Here is a 12,663-nt window from a genome sequence, read left to right as displayed (position 1 = left end):
GAGATGCGCCGAAAGCCCGGGTGCCAGACACCCCTCGGACCACAAGAAAAGCAAGATTCTCATGTGTTTAATGTTCATAAAAGCAGGGAAAGGACAGTCCTGAATCCAACAGCAATATTCTGTACATATGGTGCAGGGGAGAGGGAAGCAAGGGGCCACAGAACCCACACCCGAACGTGTACAAAAATAACTTACAGAGCAGCCCCCCCTGCAGCCCCCAGGGCTGGGGGGCACACTACAAAAACCAGCACCGTGGGAGCCAGCCAGAACGGGGTGATGGGCAGCACCAGTCCCATGGGAAGGCCTACGAGGAGGCCTTGAGGCGGTTGGTGGCCGAGCGAGAGCTCAGCAGCTTGTCCACCATGGTGCGGGCGTATCGGAGGCGGCTGGCCAGCTCCTTGGAGCAGCCGTACTCCTCCAGGAGGCTCAGGCGGTACGTGCGGAAGTCCCGCTTCTCGTTGATGTAAGTCACGGCAGCCATCAGCGGGCACAGGATGAGCTTGGTGTGGTCCTGCGAGGGAAGGACAAGGGAAGGAAGGGGACGGACAGAGTGATCAGTGGACTGAAGGTGCAGATGCTAATGTTTGTAGAGGGAGTAGAAGGAAGGCGGCCCAGTGGCTGGGGGCCAGGTCCCACGCTCTCACTCCCCGCCAGCTCCATGAGCCCGCGACAGGCGCAGACCCCGCCCCGGCTCCCCGCGCACGCACCTGGAAGAAGTTGATCTGCACACAGCCGTTACTGAGGTGCAGGATGATGGCACTGCGCGTGCGAAACCAGGTCCGCAGGTAGGGCAGCCGGGCCAGCTCGTCGCCCTCCCGTGGCGTGATGTTGGCCCCTGCCTTCAGCAAGTGCTCGCTCATGTAGTTCCGGAAATATTTAAGGAGGGTGATCTAGTTGGAAAGCCAGGGAGCCCAGAGTTAGAGCCCGCCTGGCACATCACTCGGACTCCTAGCACGGTGGGGCCACACGGGCCAGCCAGCACCCACCTTCTTTGTCAAGGAGTTGGGGTGAGAATTCACGGTGAGGTAGGACTCTGTGCCATCACGCTCTATGTACTGCAGGCTGTCGCCGTCGTTGTAGAGGATCAGGCGTGTCGAGTCATTGAAGAGCACCCCCACGCTGTTGTCACACAGTTGATATCCTAGGGGTAGTGGGGCGAGACCTCAGAAAGGGGGCAGAGAGCAGGGGAACATGGGGAGCTGGCCCTGGGAGACCTGGGATGGAGATGGGAGTTGAGAGAGGGCCTGGCAGCCAAAAAAGGCAAGAGCCTGTAACAGGTCAAAGGGTCACGAGGCTGTAGCAGGGCCATCCACCCCTTTTGGAAGAAACCTACCAAGGCCATACTTGTCCGAATAGTCCACCCACTTGCTGACCCAGAAGATGGGGATGCAGGCGGGATCCTCAGCCTCCTCTGGGATGGAAACAGACAGATGATTGGTCAGAACCAGTCTCTTCCCCTCAGGTGGCCCACACCAGGTGGGCACCACACCTATAGCCCCAAAGAGCAAAGCCAGGCCTCTGCTGCCAACAAGTTAGACAAGCAGCGGGACAGACATGTAAGCAGAAAGTTATAGTACAGAGCACCAAGTTCTCCTCATTCATTCAACTGACCCATTTAATCAAGGGCCTACTATGTGCCAGGCAGGGTCGCAGGTACAGGGAGCAATGACCAAAACCCAGCCTTCACGGAGCTTGCATTCTATTCATAGGGACAGAGACTAATCAAAATAAATACGAACAAAGTATTTAAGTTGCTTCCATCATTGTTAGAGCCAGTGGCTGACAGATTATCTAGCTTTTCTGTTTTGAGTGATTAAAAAATTGTGAGAAGACAGACAATTCCAAATACATCAAAATGTTATGCACAGTGATGGCAATAATCTCTTCTTTAAAGTCCAGAAAACCAGTATGGGCACGTCGAGGGAGAGGTGCTATAGATAATATGAAGCAGGAATGGGGGTGGCAGGTGCCAGGCATGGGACCAGGAAATGCTGGCGAAGGGGGGACCCAGAGGAGGCATCTGAAAAACATGAGCATGTGAGCCACGCAGAACTTTCTAGAAGGGACAATGCAAGCAGAGCCCTGAGGCTGGAGCACGTTCAGGTCTGTTATTTCAACTGTCTTAAAGGCCAACCAGGAATTCACTGAACAGAAGAAACTATGGACACGCACCAAGGCAGCACAGGGAGGTCCTGGACATGGGGCATTTGTGGAGACAGAACACGAGTCAGAAAGGAAGGGGCCAGACCACGGAAGGCCTTGGACGTCAGGCTAACTCACTGGGATTTTAACCTACAGGAAATGGGGGAACTAAACATATGGGGATAGGGGCCTGCACAAGCCACCACACTCTGCTGGCTGAGACTTTCTGCCCTCGCGAGATGCCTTGGGTAACCCCAGCGCAGATGGCCGCAGTGCGCACCTTGCCTGACCAGGCCCCGCTCTGAGGGCTTGGAGGCGTTGACACTGTGCAGTTGCTGTAGCATGTCACCAAGGTGGCAGTCTACCGCCTCGGTAGTCTCTCGGACCACTGGTTCCTCTTTTTCTCGGGGCCTCTCAGGCATGGGGTTCTCCGTACCTAGGAGGAGAGACGTGGTCGTTAGCTAGGCACAAAAGTAGCAGGTTGGGAGGGGCACAGCCCCCCTGACATAGCTGATACCCTCCCCAGGGGAAATTTCTATTGCTTTGGGTAAACTGAGTCAGTGCCAGGTTATTAGAGCTCATGCTCTAAGGACAGGCACCTGGTACTCACTGGTACCTCCAGCACCAGGCCAAGCCCTTTAGGAAGGTTCCACGGCCACACCCAGACACAGAGTGTTGTACACTCAGAATTAAAAGTACCTTCGGCATCCAGGAAAATGGGAGGGGTCAGCAAATTGCAGACCAGCAGGATGAATGAAGCAGGCATTTAACGAAAATGTAAGAGATTTCCTGCCCTAAAATGTGCTTTATATACTCACATGTAACCAACAGTCGGAGAAGATCCCCACTGAACCTGAAGCGTTGGTTATGTCTGAGCGGCAGAAGCACAATTCTGTCTCATGCTCATCTGTTTAATCCTCTCTCTCTCCACCCCGGGCCCCTTCTTGTGGAACATGAAGTTCTTTATAATAGTAAAGAGCAGAGCTTTCCATTTTAAAAGCTGTAATAAAGACTTAAGTGTGGAATAATATTTGGTATTTGCTTTTAGAACTCTAGCCAAAAATGGGGGGAGGGTGTGGGATAAATAAAAATAAATACAGGCAGACGTTACTGACTACTGAAAATGGATGATGAATACATGGGGGTCCTCATACAGTTCTCTCTACTTTTGGGTAAGTTTGAAACTTTCCAGCATAAGAAGTTTTAATAAAATGTTTTATGCCCAAAAATTAAAGCGAAAAGAAAAAGTAATCCCTAAAAAAACACTATTACATGATAGCCCAAAGAACAAACATCCCTGAGCACAGACTGACAGTCACATAAGTAAGTGCGTGGGCGAGCAGCACCGGCTCTTCCTTACAGAAGAGCCCCACTGAACAAACGTGGAAGGAGCCAGGAAAGAGAAACATCACTGTCGGAACGCCACGGGCACAACTGCCACGGGCACAACTGCCACAGGCAGCATCCACCAGGGGTGCTGACATCGTGGGCACAAACCTGGGAAACAGGACAGTCTCAAAGCAGCTCCCGGCAAGTCATGTTTTAACTACACAGGGAAACAGGTGACACTGCAGAGAAGCCCATCAGACACCACCAGGACCAAGTGATCAAGACTGGCATCCCCAATAGAAAAATGTCAAACAGAGAAAAAAAATATTTCAAGTGATCTTTTTTTCACACTATTTTATCTTTAGTGAAATATATTCCAAGGACAAATAGAACTGCAAGAAAACAAAACATCATTTAATAAAAGGAAGTTGTTTATGTATGTTGAAAAATTTAAAGTAATGAGACAAGATTTTAAGAGAAAAGAAATACAAAGGTAAAATCAAAGAAGTAAAAACCCTGTAACAGTATATTAGAACCACTTATAATTACCAAAAGAAAAGCAGGAACTTCACAGGAGAGGAAAAGATTGCCATAAAATAAGACTGTATCAACATTAATTTCCTGAACCTGATAACTGTGCCATGTGCCGTGGTTTGTGAAAGAACCTTTGTTTGGGGAAACATGCGTTGAAGTATTAAGTCGTAAACGACAGGATATATACAACTTACTCACACACAGTTCAGAAGAAAGGGGGGGCTCATGAAGCAAATGTGAAAAAAAACACAAACTGTGGCTCTGGGTAAAGTGGACACAGGAGGTTTTGCCTATTCTCACGCCTTTTCCTAAGTTTGAAATTAAACTCATGCCCTGCCCCCCATATTAGGCATCTCCTAATTCTGTCCTCTGAAGACCTAGAAACAATGACAACCTAATCAGTGGCATGTGGTTTTATAAGAAGATGTCCATCCTTTTAAAGACACATGCACTGAAGTTTATAGGGTTTGTGATTAACTTCAAAAACTTCAGAGGAACAAGAAAGGAGATGAGGCACACGGGACAACATCTCGGTGACCTGCATCTGGCAGGGTGTTGGAGTCCACTGCCCTCAGCTCTGCGTGGACATGTGAAACTTTCCAGTCTTCTCTGAACCATACTAGAGCGATGGTCAGAATTTTTCCGAGGGAGGCTTCTTCAGGTGTGCTGCTCAGTCCAGTCCCCTCTGTGGGTCTGCCGGGTGTCACTCAGCCTTGTTGCGGTCTGAGTTCCTGACAGAGCCCAGGAAAAGGGCATTTTGCTGGGAGGACAGGGCCAAGGGTTCAGGACCATGCACAGCCTCGCTCTGGGCCATCCACCCACACACCTGAAGCCCAGGTTCTTTGTGCGGGGTCTAGTGTCCACCCAGACCTCGTTTTACCTTTATTGAGGACAGAGAGAGGCTTCCGGCTGCTGGGGTCCAGGCTGCTGGGAGCAATGGAAAACCTGGGTGGGACGGTGAGGCAGGTGACGGGCAGACGGGCGGGGATGTAGCCAGAGGTGAAAAACTCATCGTTGAGCAGCTCGTGGATGGTGGGGCGGGCAGTGGGGTCAGTCTGAAGCATCTTCTGAATGAGGGAGGCCGCCACCGGGTTGATGTGCTGGAGCAGAGATGGGGGAAGCCGTGAGAGGATGTATGGAGGCCCAAGTGTGGCACCGCACAAGGAGCCGCAGGTCCATTCCACCTGCAGCCCCCGGTATCAGATAGGCCCCAGTCGGCGACTAGGCAATGCCAGGTTCCCCACTATCAGCTTCATTGAATCAACAAGCGTCAGACTAAGTAAGTTGTGAGGATGGTTATTTCTCCTTCCTCTTGAAACTCAAGATGGAGTTGAGGTCGTTTTGTCTGAGTTTGCTCCTGCATAGTTCAAGCTGCTCTTCACAGGCTTTGGAGCCACAGAGACCTGGTTTAAGTCCCAGTTCTGCCCCTAACACCAGCTGTGACAAGTATCTTCATCTATAAAATGGGGACACAGCACCAAGCCTGGAGCCCTGGTGAGAAGGTTCTGAGGGCTATAACTGAGCTCAGGTCAAATGCATAGGAACAGCCTAGCATTAACTCCATGCTCACTGTACCAGGAAACTATCCACAGCACATCATAGCCACTCATTTAACCCTCACAAAAACATCTAAGGGCTGGAGACCTCTTACCACCCTTCTCTTGCAGATGAGAAAACTGAGGCAGAGAGGTTATGTCCCTAAGAATGCACACCTAATGAGTGGTAGAGCCAGCACCCACACGGATGCAGTCTAGCCGGCAGGAGGGCCCACACTCTGAACCACTCCATGTTGCGTCCGTCTGACAGTTAACTGACCCTTCAGGACTGTCTGTCCTTATGGGACAGGGCTCTTGGCTGCACACAAGGCAAGAACACGAAGCAGGAAAACAGCCATGTGCCAGGTGGCTGTGAAAATGCACACCATTTGGACTCAGTGGTCCCCAACTGTGAGCACTTAACGTGTGCAAGGCCAAGTGCGAGGTGCTGCGGCGGCAGCAGTTCCGTGTCATGGGTGGGAGCCCCAGGTCGGAGGGCCAGGCCGTTTGCCCAGCGGCACCAAGCTCAGGCGGCACCTCTCCTCTGCCTCCTGCTCCGTTTGCCCAGCGGCACCAAGCTCAGGCAGCACCTCTCCTCTGCCTCCTGCTCCCTTTCCATTTTTTTTTTTGGTGTTTGCTTTTTACACATTTTTGGGGTTATCTACCCAACTTGTGAAATCTACAAACTCTCTCCCCCTGGAAAAAATGCTTCTGTGCACATATGTCCAGTTCTGTCCGCAGTGTCAGACACAGACCCTCTAAGGCGCTGAGGTTCCCCGATGCGTGGGGCTGACCTCTCTCTGTGCCCCCAGGTTGCAGCTGGGCTTAGTAAAAAGCTTTGGGGGTGGGGGGGGGGAACAAAACATACTCAAGTTATACTTCAAGTGTTTTTAGTCACCTTGGGGATGCTGTACTCGTTCTTCTTGATCCGTAGGTAGGTCTCTTTTAGGCAAGATGTCTCAAATGGGGGCTTGCCCACTAACAAGGTATACCTGTAAGCACAAGGTGGGGTTGGCTCAGGGCTCTCAGCCAAAACGCAGACGCGGGACGAATCATCTCGGGGCCCGAATGAGGGGCAGGCATCCTCTGGACACTCACTCTGTCTCTGAGGACAGTTCCCCAGCCCCTGAGCAGCCCCAGGGACCAGGACACTGGCAGAGAGCCCTCGGTAGATTATAGGTGATGAGAAGAGGATTCCTATGGGCCAGTGATTTTTCAGCAAAAGCCTGCAGGGTTCTAGGGTCCCAGAGGCTGCCAACCCATACAGAAAGAGTCAAAACGGGGCCACTCATTCCTGCAGAGGCAGTTCTGTGCTCAATAATTCTATACTTGAAGCCTGAAGTCTTCAGTTGAAATAGCTCCACCGGGAAGTACAAGGCCATTGCCACAGCTCATTTCTCATCCCAATACTCAGGCCAACAACAACAAAGATAACATCTGAAAAGGCCTTCTGCCCACCACCCAGCTCTGAGTGCCTTGATCTGGACAGAGCACAGGCACCCCCTCCCGCCAGCTCTCACTCCAGGCCTAAGTCTCCCACCCAATGCTGCTTTCAGATCAGTGGTTCTGAAACGTTTATGCATGACAATCAGCCAGGGACCTGGATAAAATCCAGATTCTGACTCAGGCTCTACATTTCTAACAGGTTCCTGGGTAACGGTGTTGCTGGTCTGTGGGCCACATTTTGAACAGCAAGGGGCCCAGGCTGCAGGAATCCTACAGCACACAGTGACAAGATGAGACGGTAAAGTGAGCTTTGTTTTTGGGTAGTCTGTCCCCTGGAGCAGCCTTTTCAAAGGCAGATCAGTTCACAGGTGAGATTTCCAAAAGAGCCCCTGCTGAGGCTGGTGGGTCTCCCAACTTACATGATGCACCCAATGGACCACACGTCCACCTCAAAACTGTGCCCTTTCTTGCTCAGCACCTCAGGAGCTATGTAATTGGGAGTTCCGCACAGGGTCTTCTTCCGTTCCCCTTCATATTCCACTTTGGTTGCCAGTCCAAAATCCCCTGGGACAGAGGGAGGAAGGGGAGGAACTCAGATGCTAGCCTCTGTCATCTGCCAACGCAGACTACTTACCTTTATGATTCAGGTTTGACCACTGACAACCAGGGTCATCTGATCCCTCAAGCTCTATTCCTTGTGTGCAGCAAGGCCTATTCAGGAATCCTCCCAACAAGCTGGCCCAAGGAGGGGCCTCTCATTGACCCTCCTAGCCCCTCCTCTTAGAAAGGAGGGCTAAGCTTCTAAAAGGGAATTGACAGGCAGAGAAAAACGCAGGGATCAAGTAAGTAAACTTCAAGACTGCTATTAGGCAAGTCTGTGAGGTAATAGGGAGGGTTTGGGACTGTGGCAAACCAGAGGGAGTCTAAATGGAACAGCTGCTTTCCAGCCCAGCAAAGAGCTGCCCTGAGGGAATGCTGTCCTTGTACTGCTGGAGTTTCCAACTGTTTAAAAAGAACTCTGGTGTGGCTCAGTGTACCAAAAGGTTGCTGGTTCGATTCCCAGTGAGGACACAAGGCTGGGTTTCGGCTCCATCCCCGGTAAGGGGGTGTGCAGGAGGCAGCCAACCGATGTCTTACTCTCACATCAATGATTCTCTCCCTCCCTTCTTCTCTCTCTAAAAATCAATTTAAAACTTTAAAACTAATTAAAATAAAAGGAGATCCAAATCAAAACTTTTGTGTTCAGCCTCCTAACTTTAAAACTGGAAACTCATTTAAATTCTTTAAAAAAAACCCAAAAAACTGTGTAAGAAATAAAAGTGTAGGAGAGAATGTGGAGAAAAAGGAACCCTTGTACACTGCTGATGGGAACGTAAATTGGCACAGCCACTGTGGAAAACAGTGCGGAGGTCCCTCAGAAAATTAATAGAGCTACCATATGGCCCAGCAACCCCGCTTCTGGGTATCTACCTCTAAGATTTGGAAACATTTCTTTTTAAAGACACATGTACCCCTGTGTTCACTGCAGCATTATTCACGGTAGCCAAGTCATGGAAGCAACCTGTGGCCTTTGATGGATAACGGAATAAAGAAGATGTGGTTCAGCCCTGGCTGGTGTGGCTCAGTGGTTAAAGCATCGGCCCTTGGACTGAAGGGTTTCGGGTATGATTCTGGTCAAGGTACCTCGGTTGCAAGCTTGGTCCCCGGCCCAAGTCGAGGTGCATGTGAGAGGCAACCAATTCATGCTTCTCTCTCCCTCCCCCCCCTTCCAGTCTCTCTGAAAAGCAATGGGGGGGAAACTATCCTTGGGCGAGGGTTAAATAAAGAAATAAGTAAATCAGTAGTAAAAGAAGCGTGTGCATGTACAATGGGACACTACTCAGCCATTAAAAAGGGTGGAATACTGTTATTTGTGACAACATGAATGGAGCTTGAGAGTAGCAGGTTAAGTGAAGTCAGACAGCAAAGCACAAGAACCATAGGGCCTCACTCCTATGGGGGACACAGAACAGAAGGCCACAAACGAACCACAAAGCAAACTCACTCCACAGACGGCAGTGCCGCGGCCACAGGGAGGGCGGGGGATGAAGAGCACGCGGGGAGGCTGGGCTCTGGGCGGCGAGCACACGCTCTGACAGGCGGCGCACTGAGGGCTGGTACCCTGCACCGACCGATAACCAAGGCCCAGGCCTCCCACCACCTCTCCTTCCTGCCCCTCTCCCGTCTCCCATTTATTGCTGCTTCTTGGCTGTGCCAGGGGCGCCGCGGGCCCAGCGCCTCACCGATTTTCACCTCCAGGTCCTCGTTGAGGAAGAGGTTGCCCAGCTTGAGGTCGCGGTGGATGACCCGGTTTCGGTGCAGGTACTGGCAGCCAAGGACCACCTGCCGCAGGTAGTAGCGGGCCTCGGGCTCGGTCAGCGCTTTCCTGCGCTTGTGCAGTTCCAGGAGCGACTGGGCGGGGTGAAGGAGGAAGGGGTCGGAGGGTCGGTGTGAGGTCCGAGGCTGGAGGCGGTGTCATCAGGTAAAGGCAGCCCAGGACCCCAGCCCCGGCCATTTCTTCTCCAGAACAACCAGGACCTGGGCTCTCCCCAAAACCTGGCGCAGCCGTTCACAGCACCCCGCTCTCCTACTGGCTCCTGCCCACGCCCTGCCCTGGGACCCCGGTGAGCCCCACTCCCTCAGCTCAGTCCCCAGTATCCCCTCCCAGGCTTTTCGCAGCGGCAGATCCCTTTCCTGGGCCCCGAAGCGTGGCTGGAGCCCGCTCTCCCGACTCAACCCCAACCCGGGAGCGCGGATCCCGGCGCCCCCTCCCCGGGACTCCACCCTTAGCAACTCCGGACGCCAGCCCATTGCCAGGGTCCCCTCCGCCCAACACCCAGCGTCCAGGGGCAGCTGCCCCGGCAGCCACAAGACGGCTCCACGAAACCGAAACCCCTCCCCCAGCCGCCCCAGCTCTGCCCCGGAGCCTTTCCGCCCCCCGAGGCTCCCGGCGCCTGCCCCCTGGCGCCCTTCCTTCTCCCGCAGCTCGGCCCGGCGCTCAAGCCCGGCCCCGCAGCTCCGGTCCCCCGCAGCCACACTCACTCTCCGGCGGCACAGCTCCAGCACCACGAACACGAAGTCGTTGTCCTCGAAAAAGCCGTGGAAGCCCACGACGTGCTGGTGGGCGAGGCTGCGGTGAATGGATATCTCCATGGACATCTTCTCCTTCTGGTGCGGCTTCAGCAGCAGGGACTTGGGCACGATCTTGCCCGCGAACACCTCCTTGGAGTCCGCGTCCGAGATCTCGAAGCACTTGGCGAAGCCGCCCTTGCCCAGGAAGCGGCCCCGCAGGTAGCGCCGCCGGCTGCGGGGGTCCACCAGCACCTCCGGGATCTCTTTGCCCGGCGGGGCGGCTGCCGGGGCGCCCGGGGCGGCGGCGCCCGCGGCCGCGGCTTTCGCGGGGTCGGCCGGTGCCCGCGCCAGCTTCCCTGCCGCCGCCGCACTCATGTTCCCGCAGCTGCTCGGCGGACTAGCGGCTCCCGCAGGGTTTGACACCGCTCCGCTCGGCTCCGCCTCGAATTCAAACGCGGCGCCGGGAACGTTACACGGGCCTGCGCGCCGCTGATTGGCCGCGGGGATTTAAAATCCAAACCCGCCCGCCGCGCGGCACGCTGGGTACGCTCGGCGCCGCCGCCGCCTTTAAACCTCGCTCCGCGGGCGGGGCCGCGCGGGGCCGGCGGCGCTTGATTGACAGACTCCGGGACCGGGACACGTGGGCGGCCTGCGGAAGGAGCCTCGGCGGAGCGGGAGTCCAGGGCTCCGCTCTCCGAGGCCCGGGAAGCGCCTCCTCCAGGAAGCCTTTCTTAAGCCTTCCTCCACCCCACCCCGCCTTCTAGAACATAAGCTCGGAATTGAGACCCGTCAGCGCCAAAAGATAGCTTGGGGTAGCCTTAGATCCCCCTCCCGTGCCGTCAGCTCTCTTCGGAGGCACCCCCAATAAACCAAAATCTAGGTAAAAACAGGATGCTTGCCAGGAATTTGCATCTTCAGGGCAAGGTCCCTACTCCTCCCGTTCAAGTAACAGCTGCTAGGGCACCCCGCTGGCTTACACAGCAACGCTGCCCGAAGTATGGTCCAGGGACCACCACCATTACCATCACCTGGGAGCTTGTTAGAAAGGCAGCTTTCAGGCCCTGCTGCAGGCCTGAGCGGAATCTGCCTTTCAGCGTGACTGCCCAGGTAATTCCTATACACACTTGAGTTTGAGAAACTCCATACCAGAGCCCCACACCGCGCAAGCTGCTGTATTTCCCAGTGCCTAAAACAGCAGATTCTCAATGTTTGGTCAGAGGGAGGGATGGCTGGTTGGCAGAGTGCCTGGCAAACTGGCAGGCCAAGGCCAAATCTGGCCTGGAGGGGTGTTTTGCTTTTAAAATTTGGATTCATTTAAAGGACTTAAAAATCAAGAGAGCTCACACAAAATTCATAACTGTGGCTTTTCCTGAAAAAACAAAACAAAACTAGCAACTCTGGCAAGTTTGTGCCTGCATACTTTCCCATTGTGCCGAAGTTGCCAGCTCCCCACCCCCCACCTTCGCCTATTTGCCTATCTGGCTTCTGTAGCTACTTGAATGGCAACCCTGGAGTGGCAAAATAGCCAAGTTAGAAGCTGTCTCCCAGTACCTGTCACCCTACAGTGTCTTTGATAGAGCCCAGCAAAAATCAACCACATTATAAGTATCTCTTTATCTCTTGACCTGCCTTCCAATAAACTGAGAGGCAAATGTCCCAAGTTCCTGGTGCAATGCCTGGTAAAAAGGAGTAACACATGTCTGCTGAATAAAAGGGAATTTTGTGTTTGTTTTTTATTCCTCACCCGAGGATATTTTTTCCATTGCTTTTCAGAGAGAGTGGAAAGGGGGAGGGGGGAGGGAGAGGGAGAGAGAGAGAGAGAGAGAGAGAGAGATCGATGTGAGAGAGACACACTGATTGGCTGCCTCCGCCCCTACTGTGACAGGGGGAGGGGGGGTATTGACCCTGCAACCAAGGTATGTGCCCTTGGCTGGAATCCAACCTGGGACCCTTCAGTTGGAGGGCTGACGTTCTAACCACTGTGCAAACTGGCTAGGGCTAAAAGGGAGTTTTTTTTTAAAAAGTTATTATTGCCTGGCCAGTGTGGCTCAGTGGTTGAGCATCCACCCATGATCCAGGAGATCTCGGTTCCACTCGAGATCACCGCACATGACCGGGTTTCGGGCTCCACCCCCGGTGAGGGGCGTGCAGGAGGCAGCAGATCAATGACTCTCTCATCATTGATGTTTCTGTCTCTCTCTCTCCCTTCCTCTCTCTCAAATCAATAAAGATATATTTAAAAAAAAAGAAAAGAAAAACAGAATGAGAGAAAATAAAATGTTATTATTTTTTATCCTTGTGGTGTATAGTCTTCTATTTTATCTTTACTGAAGTTGATTCTACATACAGAAAAAGCACATAATTGTACAATTCAGTGAATTTTCACAAAGATGTAAACAGCCCCCAGACTGAGAAGGAGAACACTACGGATATTCCCGAAGTCCCCCTGTGCCCTGTGTTGGGTCCCCAAGACCACCACTCCAGTTCGATGATTCACTAGTAGACTCACATACTCAGCATACAGCCCTGCTTATGGCCAATGTGATGTATTTCAGAGAAAGGCTGT

General features: G+C 53.1%; 1 protein-coding gene across 1 annotated transcript; it reads right to left on the bottom strand.

The window, feature by feature from the left end:
* Positions 1–51: 51 nt before the first annotated feature.
* Positions 52–10,472, bottom strand: PLK1 (polo like kinase 1). The gene is made up of 10 exons (XM_016222657.2): positions 10,068–10,472; positions 9,269–9,437; positions 7,406–7,550; positions 6,439–6,532; positions 4,886–5,105; positions 2,423–2,578; positions 1,334–1,411; positions 987–1,141; positions 708–890; positions 52–511 (listed from the first exon to the last, which is right to left on the bottom strand). Exons 1-10 carry the CDS (start codon positions 10,470–10,472, stop codon positions 305–307), a joined length of 1,812 nt encoding a protein of 603 aa, XP_016078143.2. The 3' UTR covers positions 52–304.
* Between the last annotated feature and the right edge of the window lie 2,191 nt (positions 10,473–12,663).

Source organism: Miniopterus natalensis, chromosome 3 (assembly GCF_054644295.1).
Source record: "Miniopterus natalensis isolate mMinNat1 chromosome 3, mMinNat1.hap1, whole genome shotgun sequence".
In the NCBI taxonomy this organism is placed as follows: domain Eukaryota; kingdom Metazoa; phylum Chordata; class Mammalia; order Chiroptera; family Miniopteridae; genus Miniopterus; species Miniopterus natalensis.
Note: the sequence above shows the minus strand (reverse complement) of the source record. Positions and strands in the feature narration are given on the sequence as shown.